At 40.7% G+C, this 18442-nt stretch overlaps 3 protein-coding genes across 3 annotated transcripts in view; 1 reads left to right on the forward strand and 2 right to left on the reverse strand.

The window, feature by feature from the left end:
- RAD9B (RAD9 checkpoint clamp component B) lies at window positions 1-8196 on the reverse strand. Its single transcript, XM_074159882.1, is given in 11 exon segments — window positions 1-124; window positions 126-533; window positions 973-1095; window positions 1657-1721; window positions 2013-2119; window positions 4087-4193; window positions 5132-5231; window positions 5532-5646; window positions 6161-6310; window positions 7239-7309; window positions 8163-8196. Coding segments are annotated over 11 exon segments (1404 nt in total).
- Window positions 8197-8377: 181 nt separating this feature from the next.
- On the forward strand, window positions 8378-13691 carry VPS29 (VPS29 retromer complex component). Its single transcript, XM_074159883.1, has 4 exons — window positions 8378-8429; window positions 10971-11162; window positions 11644-11879; window positions 12186-13691. The coding sequence occupies exons 1-4, from the start codon at window positions 8427-8429 to the stop codon at window positions 12301-12303; spliced, it is 549 nt and encodes a 182-aa protein (XP_074015984.1). The 5' UTR covers window positions 8378-8426; the 3' UTR covers window positions 12304-13691.
- KNTC1 (kinetochore associated 1) overlaps window positions 13585-18442 on the reverse strand; it is a 36806-nt gene continuing 31948 nt past the window's right edge. The window contains exons 56-62 of the mRNA XM_074159787.1: window positions 18315-18369; window positions 18172-18235; window positions 17206-17335; window positions 16048-16137; window positions 15361-15506; window positions 14364-14454; window positions 13585-14088 (exon numbers count right to left, since the gene is read on the reverse strand). Coding sequence (XP_074015888.1) covers window positions 14038-14088; window positions 14364-14454; window positions 15361-15506; window positions 16048-16137; window positions 17206-17335; window positions 18172-18235; window positions 18315-18369 — 627 coding nt within the window. The 3' untranslated portion in view covers window positions 13585-14037. The remainder of the gene's footprint in view (window positions 14089-14363; window positions 14455-15360; window positions 15507-16047; window positions 16138-17205; window positions 17336-18171; window positions 18236-18314; window positions 18370-18442) is intronic.

Genomic DNA, 18442 nt, shown 5'->3' on the forward strand with positions numbered 1-18442 from the left:
TTATTTCTGAAGCTTTTGCCATTTAAAAATCTTTATCCATAATCTGCAGTGTTTCCTAAGAAAATACACCTGCCCTCTGTCAGTATTCCCAGCATTACAGTTAGACGTGGTAGTGGTGGGTTTTGGCTGCTGTGAAAGCTGCTTCCATTGAAACACCACGTGCAGAACTGAATTATCAACCCGGAGCAGCCCCCAGAGACAGGCGGCATTTGGCTAAGCACCAGCTAAGCTCTTCCACTGCACATACGCCTGGGAGTCTCCTTACCTTCTGGGAATGGGACTCGGCCGCCTCTCCTTCCCCCATTGCATGGTCCTCTGCCTCGGGCAGGGCCATTCCTTCTGCACCGGGCACCTCTCTCCTTGGGACTCTGGGAATATTTGTAATCTCCTGTTTAACCCAAACGCTTGCAGGTTTCGCTGGCTCCGTGTTGGGGGCATTTCCATCCCGCTGAGGCTTTTTGGAAGCAACTGCGTCGGCATCGCTGTCTCTGTCCACGGAGGTTTTCTCAGATTCACCCCCACGTGTCTTCGAACTGGGTTGGAGAGAGCAGGTCAGGTTAGTAACTGGCTGTTTTGTGTTTTTGTCAGAATGTCTTTATTTTCTGTTAATGAAAAGCCTGATGGCTTTAGAATAGATTCTCAACAAGTATCTTCCCTTCCCCTCCCACTGCAAGAGAACCCCGTGGAGCTAACGGGAAACAGAAGCTGGCACGGAGCGTGCTCCTGCACCAAGCTTTACTGCTGTGCATGATGCCAAGATGTTCCTGAACCTTCTTAGTTCACAGTTTCAGTCCTGGTCCGTGAACAAAGACCCCAGGATCCGTATAACACTTACCAACACCCGGCAAGAACGAGCAGATCGCTTCCTTTCCATCTTAAATCTGACTTGGCTGGAAAGCTTTAAACTTCCATTCTTCATCCTCTGAAGGCAATGCGCCTCCCTCCCCCCCCCACCCCGAAGCCCCCCGTCACCTTTCCTGCCGCTGGGAAAAGCCGGGAGGCTGCTGGGACGCCCACTCCTTTTCAATGTCGCACAAGGTAGCCAAAATAAAGCTGGCTTCCAGCGCCATATCCTCAACGCTGAAAGCAATTGGCCTAAACGCAGATATTCAGAGAGCAAACCAGCAGGTGTAATTACACGTATCATGGGAGGAAATACAGCTCCTGCAAATCTATACACACGGATTTTAAAATGCTGAAAATCTCATGTATTTGCTGCTGACTATGAGAGGGCTTCCTGATACAGATTATTTAAAAGCACCACTGAGCAAATGCTATGCAATATTATAGTCAAATTATAGTTTTAAAGATGTAACTATTAACGCTATATTTTGAGCAGAAAATATATTGTTTCTTTAGACTATTCAATACAATCACTGCAAGCCTTAGACTGAGAGCCTGAAGTGTCCGGGTACCATGTCCAGGTGCTCGTTAGTCAGCACGGCTTGCTCAGCAATACTGGGGCCTAAGTGAAATGCTTTATGCGTAATAACGAGCTACTTCACCCCGTATCACAGAACAGAAATACAGATTTTGGTAGGAAATTAAAATCTATTTTCCTGTTCCAGTTCAATACCCATTGAGCAACCTGCCAACAACACCCGACTGTAGAGGTGTAAGTGCAGTAGCTTTGGTCAGGTACATCCCACAACCTACTTTCCAGAGACGTCAAAATGGACTGAGACGGGAACACTGGTAGCTTCTGAGAACGCGAGCAGTCCCTGAAAAGAAGGGGTGGGTGGTTAAGTGCGGTTTTAAAAACATAAGATCAACATTAGAATGGAAGTTTATCCCAGCTGTTGTTTATTGGCAAATAGAGGGTAAAATTCTACTGCTTTCAAAGGCCACTGCGAGGGAGTCCTGAAGGTCCTGGTTTTTAAAGCTAATCCTCAACCAGCGGGTGAAAACCTGCTGCTGGTGGGACACCTCCCAGGGACCATTCTGCATCGTCCCCGTCAAGTCATGCAAATTAAGGGGAAATGTTTTATTTTTCAGACAAATTCTTGCTTTACCCTCAATTCCTTAAGGCAAAACGTCACTTCAGAATCTACTCCAACTTGAAAGTAGTCAAACTCCTCCGGATTTAGTCGTATTTCAGTAACCATTGTCTTTGAAAAATCTGTTCAAAATAGCAAGAAAGTCAAGGACTCAATGGAGTGAAGTTTGAACTCAACGAAACTATGATTATAACCGCGAGGTTTATACATCAGCATCGTTTGAACAAATAATTGTACTTCTATGGTGACTAACAGTAAGAAACGTTTAGCTTATCTGAATTTATTTCATAATTAAGTAAAATAAAATCCTCACTTTATTTACAGTATACTACGTAGATTTAAATGGCTTTTAACACAACCTATTTCATGTTCCAGTGTGCGATCTAACCTGCTACCTGCTCCTGTTCTTGTAAATCTGCTTTGTCTACAGGCCTTCATCACAAATAGTATTACCGGCTGCTTATTGTTTGGAGGACCAAAACGCCGCATGATTTTAACAGATTAATCATAATTGCTGACAATCATCAGAGGACAATGAAGGTGGACTTAGGTTCTTTGTTTTAAATTATAATCTTTTCCTGATACGTAAGTGGCAACAGGAAACAGGCTCTTCAGTTTCAGGTATTCAATTGTTGCTTGTTATCATTAGATTAGCCCGTAGTTGTAATTAGGTGAGTGAGAAGAAAGTAAGAGGGTACTTGCACGATGCGTTACAGTCTCAGAGGCATTCAGAAAAAAAATCTATGGCAGCTTAAAGAGTACACACCTCCCCAGTTCTCCTCCAAAGGCAGGCTGCTAACAAAGTATTACTATCCATTAAAAACCATTCTCAGTCTTCCCTTTCTCTGCTCTGGAGGGTTTTTGTTTTAATCACAACCTTCAACAAGGCCCTACTGTGTGTTCAAATATACTCTCATAAAGTTCCTTCAAACCATAGAAATACATACTTCCAGCACACCTGCCTGATTCTACGAGGCAGAGCCTACCACATGCAAATGGCAACAAGTCTAGGCAGAAGGTGCAATTTCTTTCTTTGAAAATTAAACCTGAACATGGAAAAACCCAAGCCATGGCCAGATGATACGTTCAAAGGACACGTTTTGTTTCGGTACATACAGAACATTTGCTGCAGGCGCTGTATTGCATCACACGCTACACAACAAGAACAATGCTTCTAACTCCTCCTCTTTCTCCTTGACTGGTTTTTTTGGTATCTCATTAAATTTTTACCTATTAATTCTTTTTCACTTTCTTTCTTACAATAACCCTTCTAAGTGTATATTTCTAAAATAACAAAATTTGTCATTCAAAATGTAATTCTTTTAGTGTCTTCTTATTTTCAGTAATTTTTCCCCTGCTTCACTTCAGTTGGCACCACTTAATCCTTGCTCTCCACTGCTTCAGCCTGTTGCCGGCGCGGTCCCCGCCCCGGCGCTCCAGGCAGTCGTCTTTTTCTAGGTCATTATCCTCAGCTTTGGTCATAAGCAAGTATGAAAAGCATCCCTTTATTATATGATATACAAGAACCTATAACTTCAAAAACACAATTACATCTTTAAAATTAGTTTGAGTCACACCCCAAGAATCCAGATTGTTCTCCATCTCAGATGGAGATCTGAAAATGGCAGCGTGCAGCAGAAGAGCGTTAGGCCAGCGAACACACTCTATCGCCCTTCTGCTAAAATGTGCTCTGTAATGATATCAATTCTGTAATTATGGTATTCAGATTTAAATAGTTCTTTTTTAAAACATAAAATTATCTCCTTTTTCCTGTCTGTTGCCATGCTTCTGCTCTTGCAGCACAGTAATTACCTCTGTTCAAGCCTACAGCAAGTGGCATAATTTACTTCAATTGGCTGCTCAGTCTGGTATCTGCCACTGATACCAAGAAAACGTTATTAAAATACTTTCTTAAAATACATTAAAACCAGAGGGTGGCAGTATGACTTAAAATCTCTTTATATATGATCCCTCTCTTAAAATTCTCATTTGGCCATAACATGCATTCTCCACATATGTTGCAATAGTTATTTCTTTAGTTCACCTGTTTTAAAGTCCCAATATTGTTCCATATTTTGAATTTCCTTACCAGTGTCTTCCTCAGTGTAACTCTTGAAACAAACTTTCATTGGAGTAACTGATAAGGTCACTTCTTCTTGACTGGTTGGGAAGTGAATCATTATATCAGCCAGCAGCCTAGAAAATTTAATTCAAGATGAAAACAATTTTACCTGCCACAAATTCCTAGCATTTGTTACTCACATTAGAAATTAAAATTGTGACTTGGCAATACTGTTGGAAAACCTGCTTTTGAAACGTGCACCCTTTAAAGTGTGCTGTATCTTTTTAATTGATTTATATAGCAATAGGTACATAAGAAATCTGAAAATACAACTAGTAATTACGAAAGCGAATTTGTTTATATTTAATGCCTGTGTGTGCTGCCAAATCAGTCTGGCATATACATATATTGCTGCTACCCTTCTATATGTATCTACCACAATTATGAGCAAACCTCTGCATTCTATACTCTTTATTCAAAAGCTCGTGGTTTTAGAAGTTGCATAATCTTTTTATAAACGCAATACATAGTATCTATATGGAGATATCTTTATACGCCTTTAATGGTGGGTTATTGTGACAAGAGCTCCTGTGCACAAGAAACACTTTTAATAGAAAAGCTGTCAGGAAAAGCACAGTTTAACTGTTCTTTGCCTTTGCTTGCAGTGACAGGCCGAACCTCGGACGCCTCCAGGGGCTGCTTTTCAAGGCAGAACTTTGCCTTACTGCATTAAAAAAAAAAAAAAAAAAAAAAAAAGTACTTTTCCCACTGGATTCATTGCCTATAAAATTAAAGCAGTGCTTTATTAGTCATAGGTGGAAGTTGCTCCAAGGCGTGAATTCAAATTACACATCACACACTTCTCAAGGTTAGACTGAGGATTAATGGTAGAATGAGCCACATTTCTTAACTTGTAATGTGAAAAATCAAGCACCAGGATACAGGATTTAGGAATTTGCCATTTTTAACTGTGCCCTAATCACGTTATGATTACGTTAATGACTATGAGAGCAGTATTGCCTCCTGTATGATTATTTTTTTTCCCCAGAAAAAAAGTTTTTGTATTCATTACCTGGAGTGAACTTTAAGTATGTTTGGACACATGTGCTTTGCAAAGACAGCCTGCAGCGGATCACATTCTTGAAACGTCAGATTGTATGTTTTTACAACACCTAAGTAAAGGATATGAACAAAAATCAATGCTAGTCTGTAATTTTAAATGGGGTTTTTTTCAGTATTAATTGTTCTTTTGGGAAATCTCACTAGAGAAAGTAACCAAGCGACTCACTCCAGCTACGTGGAAATGACTCACCCACATCTGTCTGATAAAACCTGTTATAACTTCGATGCCCGTGATAAATATAAATTACGCTGTAAGAGGCTGCAAGTGTTTGGAACAATGTTCCATCAATAACATTCAGTTAATAATTACACTGAACATTACGTTGCCCTGCACTTTAAGTGTAACCTACCATGTTTACAGAGGAGCTGAAAAGTTATGTGATGATCATTAATATTTGTATAAATGCTGCATTTCTCTACATTCCTTTCCAGGACATTTACACATCTAAATACAGGAAGAACTGACTGTAAAAAAAGAAAAAAAAAAATCAGTGCAGAGGTTACTCACCAACCAATTTTGCAATGTTATTTCCCGACGCTCGTACAGTTTATCTGAACCTTCTGCTTTTATGGCTTCCCCAAACTCCTTTGTAAGCAGACACTGAGGCAGCTGATACTGATCCTCGCCATCCTCACCCAACATGTGGCCAATGGGCCTGTTTGCTAAACAACAGGTCAAAGCTCTCCTGCCTCATACTGGTTTTGAAGGCTCCAGGAGAAACACTCCAGAGGCAGAAATGTGGTATTCCTTCACCCGAAGATTAAGCTGCTTCATACTTTGTGAACCGCAGGGCACAGCTCAGGAGGTACAACTTCGGAACGTAATTAAATAACAATGCTCTCTTTTGCAGAACTGCTCAAAAGCACTTGAGTTTAGAGCCATCTACAAGCCTCTATGAGCTTTCCCCTATAATTTCATTTGGAAATTGGGCTAATTTGCTGCTTCCAAAGCTGTGCATAACAATCCATTAAAATGTACCTTAATTATCAATTTACATGGGAGGGATAACTGTTTTTCCTTCTGACATGGCTGAGACACAGCTGTCCAGCGGTAATGTTGAAAAAACATAGATGAGAAGAAGACATACGCATACGCTGACCTTGAAGAATTCACTGATCTTAAGGCAAGCTGAAAATATAAGTGAAATAATTTAACTCAAAACTATTTAATATTGAACCTTTAACACAAAAGCCATCTCTGTGCTTCAGTACCACACCTAAGCCACAAAGCCTTTAAATGAGTACCTCTCCAAATAAATATAGATGCATCACGCATATAAACATGTTCAAACTTACCACCCTCATTATTTACTGGTCAGGAGTCACTGGTGTAATACAGCCATAGCAATCCAATCTACGGACATTTAAGTGGCCCTGAAGTGTGAGTTACCTAAACACTTCAAGCTCAGCTTGCATTTGAGGCATTTGAAGCACTGGAGTTTATTCCAAAACAACCTTCCTGTACACCCAGCACATGATACGGACAGATGAGCAAAGACATTACCAGCACCTCAAAAATCCTTCAAGTATAAAAAGAAATTATCTCCACTTCTGATTTCCCAGCCTCCCAGCAAGTTAAGGAGAGTCGATCACTTTTAACTAAGAAACCTCTAGAGAAAACCCTAATTCTGCTGGAAATGGTGTTTGATTAATTGGAGGCATATTAATGGATGCATTCTTCCTCTTGAGTCATACCGGTACAAAAACATGTTGTTTAAAGGCAGCTTCTGATGTGGTACAAAACATAAACCTTTTGACCCATGACAACAGAAGTAAAACCCTTGGTATTAATCCAGATGTCCTGAACAAGGTTCAGCTTGGGTAACAAAAAATCGAAGAATATTAGGGGCAGAGCAGGAATGAATCTTCCATGACTTCATCTGCATAATTACAATTACAGAAAATATGGCACTTGTCCATACTGAAAGTGGAGGAAGCTGAGAGAGAATGTAACTTGGACTGAAGGGTACCTGTAGGAAAACAACACAACATCCAGCAACATAAATACTATGCTTCCAGGAAAGATTTTTAAATTAGAATAAATCAAATTCACTTACACCTTTTTCTACGGGGTCAAACCAAAATTCATCGCTAATACGTGCTATGGCATGTATCGCTCTTCCGAACACTAGCAGGAAAATAAAACAGTGCAATATGCATTCTAAGTTAAAAAAAAGGCTATACTGCATTTTTCTTCAGAATGATTTAAGAAGAAACATTACAAATTCTCTACACATTTCAAAGAAAACTGGTAACATGGTGGAAAACATTACTCTTTCCATTTTAATAGCACAAGTGCCTTGATGTTTTGGAAAGCTGCCTCCAACAAGGGGCACCTCAAATGTCATCTGTCCCTTTGCAGCACCTGCTATGACCTGATGTCACCACAAATTAATTCAATCTAATGGGACAAAACACCACTGAAGTTAGAAATTACATTTTGTAGATGGCAACAATTTCAAGCAAGCCATAAGGAGTTGGATATCTGAGAAGATGTAGCCCTAAGACACAGAAGAAACCAGCTGTGGTTCTCAAAATTTGCCTTTGCCCACCCTGGCAATGGCAGAGCAGCATTTTACACTAAATTACTGCATTCAGGTGGTCTGGTTGGGCCTCTGGAAGGAGAATGGTGTATGACAAACCCAGCCCCCTGCTCTCCAATCTGAATAACTTTCTGAGCCTGTGTACTGCCCAACAGGAATGCTGGAGTCCCCCTGGGGATGAGGAAGAGGCAGCTCCTCAGCTCTGCTCTGACCATGGCGGGGCTGGACGAATCTCCCAGTGCTTCGTGCCCCACTTTGTACCGAGAACACCCATGGGAACACCCACAGAGGGCAGTGCCAGGGACATTCACACATGCCCATGGCCGCCGTCCCTGCTGAGGTGTGCCCACCCTGAGGCGGCCCCGCTCTGGGGTGCATGTTTCTCCCACGTACCCCCCTCTGTCCCCGGCTTTCTGCCTCCCCTGGGGCCACGGGTACCTCTGAGATGAGCCCCCCCAATGACACACTTCATGGCCCGCCGCGGGCTGCAGCCCCCTTCCCTTCCCCTCACACGACGGCGGCAGAAAAGGCGGCAAAGGCCCCTTCCTGAGAAACCCGGATGTAGCCAGAGGGCTGGATGCGGAGAAACGCGTTTCAGGGGAGCTTGGCCCTTCGCAGGCGCCGTAGCGGCCGGTTGGGGCCGGCCCTGCCTTCCGGGAGGAGCCGCGGCGGCGGGTGTGAGGGAGCGCGGCGCCGAGCAGGATGGTGAGCGGCGGGGGCGCCCGTCCCGCACCCCCGAGGACCCTCTCCTCGCCGGCTGGGGCTCGCCACTGCGGTGCCGGGGGATGCCCGGGGCTCGTTTCTACCCCGGCCGCGGCCCGCCGGGCCTGGGTTAGGGGCGCGGTGCGGCGGGCGGGCGGGCGGGCCCCGGCGGCGGCCGTGGGGCGGCGGTGCCGAACTTGCGCTGAGGAAGCGTTTTCTGTCCGTGGCCGCCGCGCAATTCGCCTCATGCCGAGCCGGGGTGGGTGGCGGGGCGGGAGGGGAGCGCAGGGAGGAGGCGCAGCCCCGCCGAGGGCCCGGCGGCGGCGAGGAGGCCGCGCCGAGGGGCTGTCACCGGCGGCGGCGCGCAGGAGCCGAGATTTAATTGAATTGAATGTGTGGTTTTGGTTGTGTTTTTTTTTTTTTTTTTTTTTTTTTAACGCTTCTTTCATAACATCAACAATTCATTAATTATTATTTGCTTGTTCATTTGGCTGTATTTTCTTTTTCTGTTGCTTTCTTTTGTTTAACATTGATCATGTTTCACCCTGTTTTTCATTCCCTCCCCCTGTCTGCAATCAACTTCTTCATTCCAATAAGGCTGGGCACAGAGTAAGTCTCCTTCTCTTGGCTGTTGCTAACCCCGGTGGTAAGGGCTGGTTCATGGCACTAGACGGATACGAATGTCAGATGGTACCTGTGAATTAGGGGCTGCGGTTCAAACCGCGCTCAAGATCGCACCTAAAATTCCTACTTAAAGCCAGATGTTGTAACATTCTTCGCTGCTATTTTACGTTGCAGATACCTGTGATTATTAAAAACGCTTCAGTGCTTTAAATTCATCTGTGTAACTGTAGCTCGCTGAGATTTTCTTTAATTAGTGGCAGCTCAGATGTGATTTGGGGGAAAATACGGGGCCTGAGGGTTTGTCAGCCAAGGAAACGGTCTTTGTTGAGTGCACAAACTCTGCTGAGTTCAGTGGGGTTACGTGTTTTAAGTGGCAGTGTAATTGAAGTCAAGGTTAAATACGAAACTGATCCTGCATGTCTAAGCCACTGAAGCATCAGTAAGAGAATCTATCTACTGCCATTTTAATAAACAAATTCACTCGTCACCCATTTTTCACTTGCATTCAAGTATTTAATCCCTAGGCTGATGCCACTGAGGGTGTTTTTCACTGGGAACTCTTGGAGGGCCATCAAAAATGTGTCGTTTTTTTCCTCTCCTGGCTTAGTTTCCAATTGGTAGCTCATCGATTAAAAAAAACTCCTGTATTGCTTTACCGATACCTTCCACCATCTAATCTCCACAAAGATGCTTTGATGATGACACAGAGATAATTGAAAAAAAAACCCCAAACCAAACATAAAACCCACCCGAGTTCCCTCTGCTGTTTTTGATGACTGTTAGCATGGAGATAGCCACAGGGCCAAAAATTTAAAAAGAAAATATTAAAAAAGGGAATTTCTTAGCGTAGTTACTGCTGCTGTATCTGGGCTGTGTTTACAAACACGTTGCTGGCTGTCATTTTAGGAACTGTCTGACTAAGGAAGCGTTATGGTTGGAAGATAAAACTGTCCCTTTTTAATAAGGAGCTATTTATCGAGTTGTCAGGGATAAACTGTCTCTAGATCCAGTGTTTTTTACAGTGTAGTGGCGTAACAGCCCGTGCTTCATAGAGCTTTTCATGCCCTTTTTGCATAATTAATTTATTGCCTTGTTGCTTGCATTAATTATTTCTTTATTCGCAGATTTAAAGCCTGTAATATTAAACTACGGTCTTACTTTGTCCGAATCCTTAATTTTGAAGCCCGCCATTAAATTTGTATTCTCCGTGCATCCCTTGTACTGAAATGGTGGATGTGGAGCAGTGGCAACAGACCCGCTGGGCGCAGGACTCCGGCTCGGCTTCTCTGCAGCTCCCTGGGGGGTTTTTTAAACTATTAAGTCTTATTCTGTTTTTCAGTGGTTCCTATTATATGGACCCTGAACAAGCTTCCTGTTCTGGTCAGCTATTAACATGTTGCAAATTTGCTGCTTTTTCTCTTTTTTTTTTTTTTTTTTAAATAAGGAAAAAAACAGAAGTTAATTAAGGTAGAAAGAAACTCGGAAGAAGAGTTTTAAAGGGAAGTGGGCACAGTTAGCCAGGTCTGTGCTTGAGAACATGTACTGGAGATGTTCTGTAGCATTTTTTTTTTTTTGGTGTTTAAGGAGGAAAAATGTGGGATAGTCTATGGTGGTTCCCAAATTTGCATAAAATAAATTTATTTTGTTATACCTTGCAATGGCTTTCAGCAACAAAATTAAAAACTAATAATCTGTAGACCGTTGTGTTTGTAAGGCCCCACTCTGGATAGTGTTCTGCGTTGTTTTCCCTCAGTATAGCAATATTCCGTCACCATTTCATTTTTATTTTAGTAGCTTTTATATCAAAATGAAATGTTATGAAACTGAAGAAGACATTGCAGTGTTTTCTGTTCCCTCATGATTCTTGTCTTAATAAGTGTCTGTAAATGATCTTTCTTCCCTGCTGTGACACCCGCTCAGTTGGTGTTAGTATTAGGAGATCTCCACATTCCGCATCGATGCAACAGCCTCCCAGCCAAATTCAAAAAACTGCTGGTTCCAGGAAAGATCCAACACATCCTCTGCACTGGAAACCTCTGCACCAAGGACACTTACGACTACCTCAAGACTCTGGCTGGGGATGTTCATGTTGTCAGAGGGGACTTTGATGAGGTAGCGTCCTCTCTTGGTAATGACGTTTTTCTTTTTGTGCCTCTCTGACATAAAGGCAACACTTGGGTTATTTATAATTCAAGTAAAAGTGGGCAAACCGAGGTTTTGTGGTACGAAGCGCACATGAAAAGCAAACTGGGCAAAAGAGTTGGGCTTAGAGTCAATAATGGGAACTGCACATTAAGTTCTCATCTGTCATCAGTGTGAGTAAAAGTAATTTGCATATTTATACTTGGCTACGTCTAGGACTCCAGCAAACAGGACCCGCTGTTGTCAGACTTTTGAATTTCATTGTGTTCTCTGCAGTGCTCATAAAAGCAGCTTTGTAGCTCTCATTTTGCAGCAATGGGGCCAATTGCATTGAATATTTCCATAAGCTTTCCCCCTCTCTTCTTGCTATTGCAGAGTTGTTTTTAAATCTAAATCTGTATATCTAATGTATTGTTTTGGTTTTTTTGTTTTGTTTTGTTTTTATTTTTAGAACCTGAATTATCCTGAACAGAAAGTTGTAACTGTTGGACAGTTCAAAATCGGGCTGATTCATGGCCATCAGGTTATTCCCTGGGGTGACATGGCCAGCCTGGCGCTGCTACAGAGGCAGTTTGATGTGGACATCCTAATTTCGGGACATACACACAAATTTGAGGCATTCGAACACGAAAACAAGTTCTATATCAACCCAGGATCAGCTACAGGAGCTTATCATGCCTTAGACAAGTAAGTGAAGTGTGGGAAATACCTGTGGGGAGGTTTCTTCTTGATAACAAAACTGAACTCCAGAACTTCTGGTGAAGGCGAATGTTTACATTCTAAATGTCAGGGAGGAAGGGTTGATGATACTTGTTAAACCTCCTTGAACGAAACAGATGAGAACGGAGTATGTAAAGCTTTGTATCTGATGTTCCGTGCTTACACAATTCCTACCAATTTTCCTTAGATTGATTTCTATTAAGTAGTGGTGAAACACTGCTAAGGTGATTATATGGGCACAATTAATAGGATTTTTTTTCCCTCTCTTTCCAGCAACATCATTCCTTCGTTTGTGCTGATGGATATCCAGGCTTCTACAGTAGTTACATACGTCTATCAACTAATTGGAGATGATGTGAAAGTAGAAAGAATTGAGTACAAGAAGTCTTAAAAATGTCTTTGCTTGTCTGGTATTTTTACCATCTCATTCTGAACTGCAAGTTACTACAATACTTGATTGCTAGTTTACAGTACGACACTCTCGCTAACAGCTTAACGATGTAGCTTATTGGTAATAACTTTAAAACAACATTGTGTTTGCTTTTCTCTGTATGAATTGATTTGTAATATATTCCATTAAAATAACTGTTTAAATACTGTTCCTTAATGGTGTAATAAACTCTGCTTCATAGAAAAACTAAATTTTATGAACTGTTGTTGGAGAAAAACGCAACAGTTGTTGCTTTTACAATGCTTGGTGCTCTCATTTGGGGACTGACTTCTGAAGGATACGTCTAAAGGGCTTGAACAAAAAGACTGAGGGCTCTGGGTCCATGTTCTGTTTGCTTCAGAATCCAGTTGATATTTAATTTTCTCAATATAACATTCCCAATTAAGTTAATAGAACTTAAAGTAATAATTTTACTATAGGAAGCTTAGTCTTTTTATAATCAAAGCTGTTTCAAATACTACTATGCTTTAATGAATGATGGTCTCATTAAATCTATAAACAGTGAAGAGAGGCTTTTTTTATTTAGGGCTTATATCTGACCCTACAGGTATATGCACTTAGCGCCATGTACAGAGGTATTAAATGATTTAATTCCACGTGGTGTTCGTACGGCTGCCGGAGACTAAACCAGTGGCTGTTGAAGAAGACAGGACCTTTTGGCTCTCCTGCCCTCATGACTGCAGGGAGCTGAATGTGTTTTAACAGCTCCCATTTCTCATCGCTGCTAACTTTCCAATAAAAATAGAGTTTTATCTTTTGTCTTCTACAGGATCAGGTTTAAAATGGAGGCCTCTTCACTTGGCCTCTTTGTTAGGACTGTTTCCAGGGCAGTAGCTGTGCAAAAAGCTGGGCAGTATTTGTCATGAAGGTTTGAATTAAAGTAATGGTTTCCCCATAGAACTTAAGGGATCAGCTAAACCCTTTACTTCTGTGTCATGAGCTGACTGAATAACTTATTTCTGTTCAAAATAAACCTGCTTTACCTTAGAAAAAGACCAAACATTTCAGCCTGGTATCTCGGGAACCGTTGGCTAACTGCTATTTCACGCAGTGAAACACGTGCCAGTTGCTTTATCCAGCTGCAGCCACACAGAAAGAAAAAAAGTTGAAAAGAAAACCTTGGCAGACGTTATTCACAGAAGGTTAGTGACTGAGCACTGATCAACTTACTGACAATTTCATAATTAAAAAAGGTTTATAGAACACTGTAAGGCCAAAATTGATAGCTAAGTCTCTTTATTTGTGCTTACTGTAGTTAAAATTACAATTTGTCTACAAAGTTTATTTTACATGAAGTATACCACTTTTTAAATAAAAGTTTATCACGGTAACACAAAGTTATGCTTGCATGAATGATATCTTAGAGTGATCCTGACAGCAGACTTAAATACAGAGAAATACAAAAGGAAATAAACTTTAATCCTTCCTAAAAATCAAAGTGTTGAATAGAAACAGGAAACTGTTCTAAAACTCTGCTGCAAATCTAAACTGTTCCAATGGGGATAGAGTATGGAAAAGGAACAGCCTAGAACAGTTTAAAAAATAGTGGAAAGCTCAGGGCAGCTTTTAGTAAAAGAGCATTGAGGGTTTAGTTTAATGTTCACCTGAGCAGTGAGACTTCCCAATGCACAGCCCTCGTCTTGCCAGTAGAGGGAGAAAAGGGTAAATAAGGCCTTATCTGTGACCGTTCTGTACACAAGTCTCCTCTGGTCCATCCAGATACAGCTGGAAGGTAAGAAAACGATTTTACTAGGGCTTAGGAAAACAGGATATAATCTAAAACCTGTGAAAATACTTGCAAGCATGAGGTTTTTCACGGCACAGATTTGGTTTAAGTAAAATTAATTATTTGAATTAATAATAGGATATTTTATTATATTCAATATATTTTAATAAAATAAACCAGCTAACAAGTATTTTTGCTAGAAGTTGAATGAAAGTCTTGGTTTAGAAAAACAGGAGAAAAGTCCTGCATGATGTACAAAAGTGGTTTCTTTTACCTTCAGAAGATCAGAAGATGGTACGTCTCCCAGAGCGGGATTTCCACATTTCTCTTGATACTCTTGAATTAGGGCTATTGCATCATCAATGCTGTAGGAGGCAAAACCTTATTAACTTTGTCAACAAGTTCTCTAAAAAGCCAAGCATTTAGACTATATACACTGAAGTATAAAAATAAGGTTTGACCCCACATTTTTGAAGTCAGATAGGTCCCACCATTCCCAGCAGAGGAAAGCAATCCATGACAAGCCAAACATTTAACCTGTGGCTGTTAATAAACCCAATATATACTAGAATTTAAGTGGTTATTTATTGGTTCCTGCCCCATTCTGACTGCAGGTGAACTGCTAACACAGTGACTTGCAATAGCGAGTATCTGGGGTCTGAAAGGACAGTTTGCAGCTGAGGACAATGAGCCCAGTCACTGATTGCTGATGGAGAACTGCCCTGTGGCAGGTTCAGCAGCAAAACCCTTTGCTTTATTTAAGTGGACTGTAAGAGGTGTTTCTCGCTCCTGAAAAACTGAGCAGCAAACACCCTAATTCTTAAGTCTTGAGCACAGGCAGTTCATTTATTTTTTTTTCAGAGCATTCTTACTACTGAAGCTGTGACTCCATGATGCCACTAAGCTGGATTCATCTGAAGGTACGGTGAAGTGAATAAATCCAAAAGTATTTGCTTTTTCAGTGGGGTTACTTTTGCTGTTTTAATTGCATTTGATCTGCCTCCCAGCCTAGGCTCAATAAGCTCTCGGTCTGGCTCAAATGATACTGTAAAACTCTATCCTAACTATGCAAAGCAGCAAGGTGAGATTTTTTCATTTGATTTCTTTACTGAACTTAGCAATACTTTAAAATTTCTTAGAGACTAAGTACTAGAAAATCTCCATGACTGCAAATAAATGAAAAAAAAAAACAAAAAACCACAACAACATTAAGGAGCGATTCAGCTTCCGTAATTGCTATCAGTCATGCATCACCTGTTATATTAACTTACCAGTTCTTTTTGGCAAAATAATTTACCAGTTCTTTCATTCGGTGAGTATTCATCAGTTGTTGCTTCAACAGTGGAAAATACTTAGTTTTCAATAATTTTCCATACAGCTTCTCATTGATGATACTGTCCAAAACCAAAGACCTAATCTGTAGATTCAAGTTTTAGTAATGGAAAAGTATTAATGTTTTAACATTAAAAAATTTTACTTTTCTTATTAGACCCCCCGTAGAGCAGGGCTTCTTGAAAAATTTTTTTTGGTGCTGTGAAATGGCAGATTTTATAAAGACTAATTTGGGATTCAGATAAGGGAATGAGTTAAGAAACTTGCCCTTAGGAAGGCAGCCCAAGGCAAGGCAAGAGAGATGCAGTTTCATAAGCCCTTTGGCCTTTTTGCTTACTTTATTTTTCGAGATAAATATTTTATCACTGCTGCAAACAACGCTGCCCTACACACAGGGGCAGCCTGTAACACAGCATCTTGTGTATATACAAGAAGTTTTTCAGTTGCATAACATGAATAAAAATGCAAAAAAACCCTGCAAATGTTGCTATATTTTAGAAATGTGCATTATGTCAACTAATGGTTGGCAAGGTCAGGAGGGAGAGGGGAAAAAAGGTTCTGTGTACACTTATGTAGCAAAAAAGCCTCTAAGTCAAAGGCAAGTGAAGTAAATTTTATTTCTTTACCTGAGAAGCAAATGCCACCACTTCTCCAGTGTTCATGTGTTCGTCTATTTGTTGCAGCACAGTTTCTGTGTTACATGTTGATAAGAAACCCTTGCAAAAATAAGTTATGAAACATTAATATTCTGTGAATGATTAAAGTAGAAACTCTGCCTCCAGAACAAGCATTTGCTTTATTCAAGAACAATTAATATTTTGAAATTCTAGGTAAAAACATACAATTATCAAACCAGGATCTGTGCAGTTTGACTGAAAGAGTAGCGCTTGTTGCTTTTAACTCTCAAAGGATATTTTGCTGTAGCTGCTTTGATTATTTTTTTTTTTTTTTTGACTCGCTGCCAGCAGACTGTATGTCTTACACTAATGCTGTAATTTGGGAAAATCTTTCTAAGCTTAACTTCAATGACTGAAAGTCTAAATTTAAGATGCATTTACTAGTGCTGGTTTGCTCGTGACAAATAAGGGAACAGCCTATAATGCTTCATCTGGGAGAACAATATAGAGCATAAATTAATGGAAACAAATGAGAAGAGAAAGGTAACTGTCAAGATACATGAAGAGTGAGAACATGGCTTTAAGGCAAAAGGTTTACATCAGAAGTTGTGATACCTATCAAGCATCTTTCTACGAAGTCAGGGCCTTTCAACTCAACACCTTTCAAATCCTTTTTCCAAAAAGGATTTGGTACTTTGCTTACAACCTGCTGTGAAACGAGCCCGCTGGTAGCTTCTCAGCAATTATATACATTACCGTAACTTCACACTGCTCTAGCAGGTATATGGCTATGGCTTGGGTTTTGTTGGTTTGGGTTTTGTGTTGTTTTGTTTGGTTGTTTTTTTTTTTTTTCCCCATGGGTTTTATGGGTGGGATTCCATAAAATATCCTCAAAGCCTCAAAGGCAAAGTCATATGACAAAGCTGCTGAGGATGACTTGAAGCCAGCTGGTTTTGCTTTAAAAAAAGGAAGTGTTCACATGATCCCTTTCAGAAGAACAAATTCAGGGAAATAGCTTTTGTGGATGGGAAACACCAAGCAGCTGTCAGCAGTGGCATATTTAAATAAAATGGGATTATATATTACCATCTTTCACAGTCAGTGTTGAACATAACTTGCTTAAAGACATTTCCATTGCACAAGTAGAACACAAAACTTAATATTTACCTGAATTTGCTGCTTTCGCTTCTCCGACTGAGGAATCAGCAACAGGCATCCCAAAGCGAAAGCTGGAAGGTCCAACTGTGCGTATTGTTTAGCTATTCCGATGACATCCAAGTCAGCCAGAACAGGACACCTTCAGAAGAAGATTAGGACTTAAGTTCTCAGCCAAAACATGTAACTCGGTGTCTTAGTACTGTCAACGAAACCCCACTGAGATTTTTAAGCCAGATAAAACAATACATTTTAACCTCATCTTATTTTCAGAAATGGCCAAGCTATGTGAGTTGAAGTTTCACAGAATACAAATGCATGATTATTTTCTAGCTTGAAAAAAAAAAAACCCACCCAACTCCAGTTTCTCTTTCTAAACACCCAAGGCCCTGTTTTGAGTGGAATTGTTGCCCAACTGCCTGGAGTAATGCTTTGGTATGTATCTATATGCACAGTAGCGTAGGTGGGTTCTTTGGCTGGATGCCTTTCCAGAATTTCCTAACTAACTTTTGGTTCAAGTCAGGCTCTCTGAGCTTTGGTTCTTCTCTTGAGTAAGTCAGAGCTCTGTGTTGAATAAGATAATGATTTATTGTGCTTTTTTACATTGTAAAGGCAATGCAAAACTGGCTTATGTATAGAATATTTTGGAACATTAATACCGTAGGTTAACCACGTTTACAGATGTGCAGCTATTACATTTTTGTCATGTCAGATTTATTCTTTGTAGGAAAATGAATTCTCTCTTCTACTCTGTGGTAATGTTTTAGGAAATGTGCTATATTTTGGCTAAGAAAAATATTAACTGGACTTTTAGGGTTGACCATGAGTCCTTTAAAAATGTCAGGCCAGGAAGAGATACCCCTCATGGGGGCAGCGACTGGGCAGATAAATTGTTCCAGGGCAGACTGTTGGATGAGAAATTACAAATGGACATTCCCACTCAAACTAATACAACTGTGGGATGTATCATCTACTTACTTGAGCAGAATCACAAAACACTCGCAACATTCCTCTAACTGTTTAGGAGCCAGTGGACATGAAGCTAAAAAATAAAGACAACACGGTAAAGTAAATATATAACCAAGTTACTATACAAGCATGATAGCTCATAACAACCCTACCTGTGACAAATGGTGACAGAACTACACTTCGCCAAGCTCGACTGAAGTTGGGAATCTGTTGACAACAAAGTTTTAAATTAATAGCCAAACACAGTTGTAAGTAAGTGTATTTGTAAACACAGACATCC

The sequence above is a fragment of the Numenius arquata genome, chromosome 16 (genome assembly GCF_964106895.1).
Source record: "Numenius arquata chromosome 16, bNumArq3.hap1.1, whole genome shotgun sequence".
Classification (NCBI taxonomy): Eukaryota; Metazoa; Chordata; class Aves; order Charadriiformes; family Scolopacidae; genus Numenius; species Numenius arquata.

Coding starts and splice junctions, on each gene's coding strand:
- VPS29 (XM_074159883.1), top strand. Junction 11,163..11,643: donor TCAGAGGGGACTTTGATGAG/GTAGCGTCCTCT, acceptor TTTTATTTTTAG/AACCTGAATTATCCTGAACA. Junction 11,880..12,185: donor GCTTATCATGCCTTAGACAA/GTAAGTGAAGTG, acceptor CTCTCTTTCCAG/CAACATCATTCCTTCGTTTG.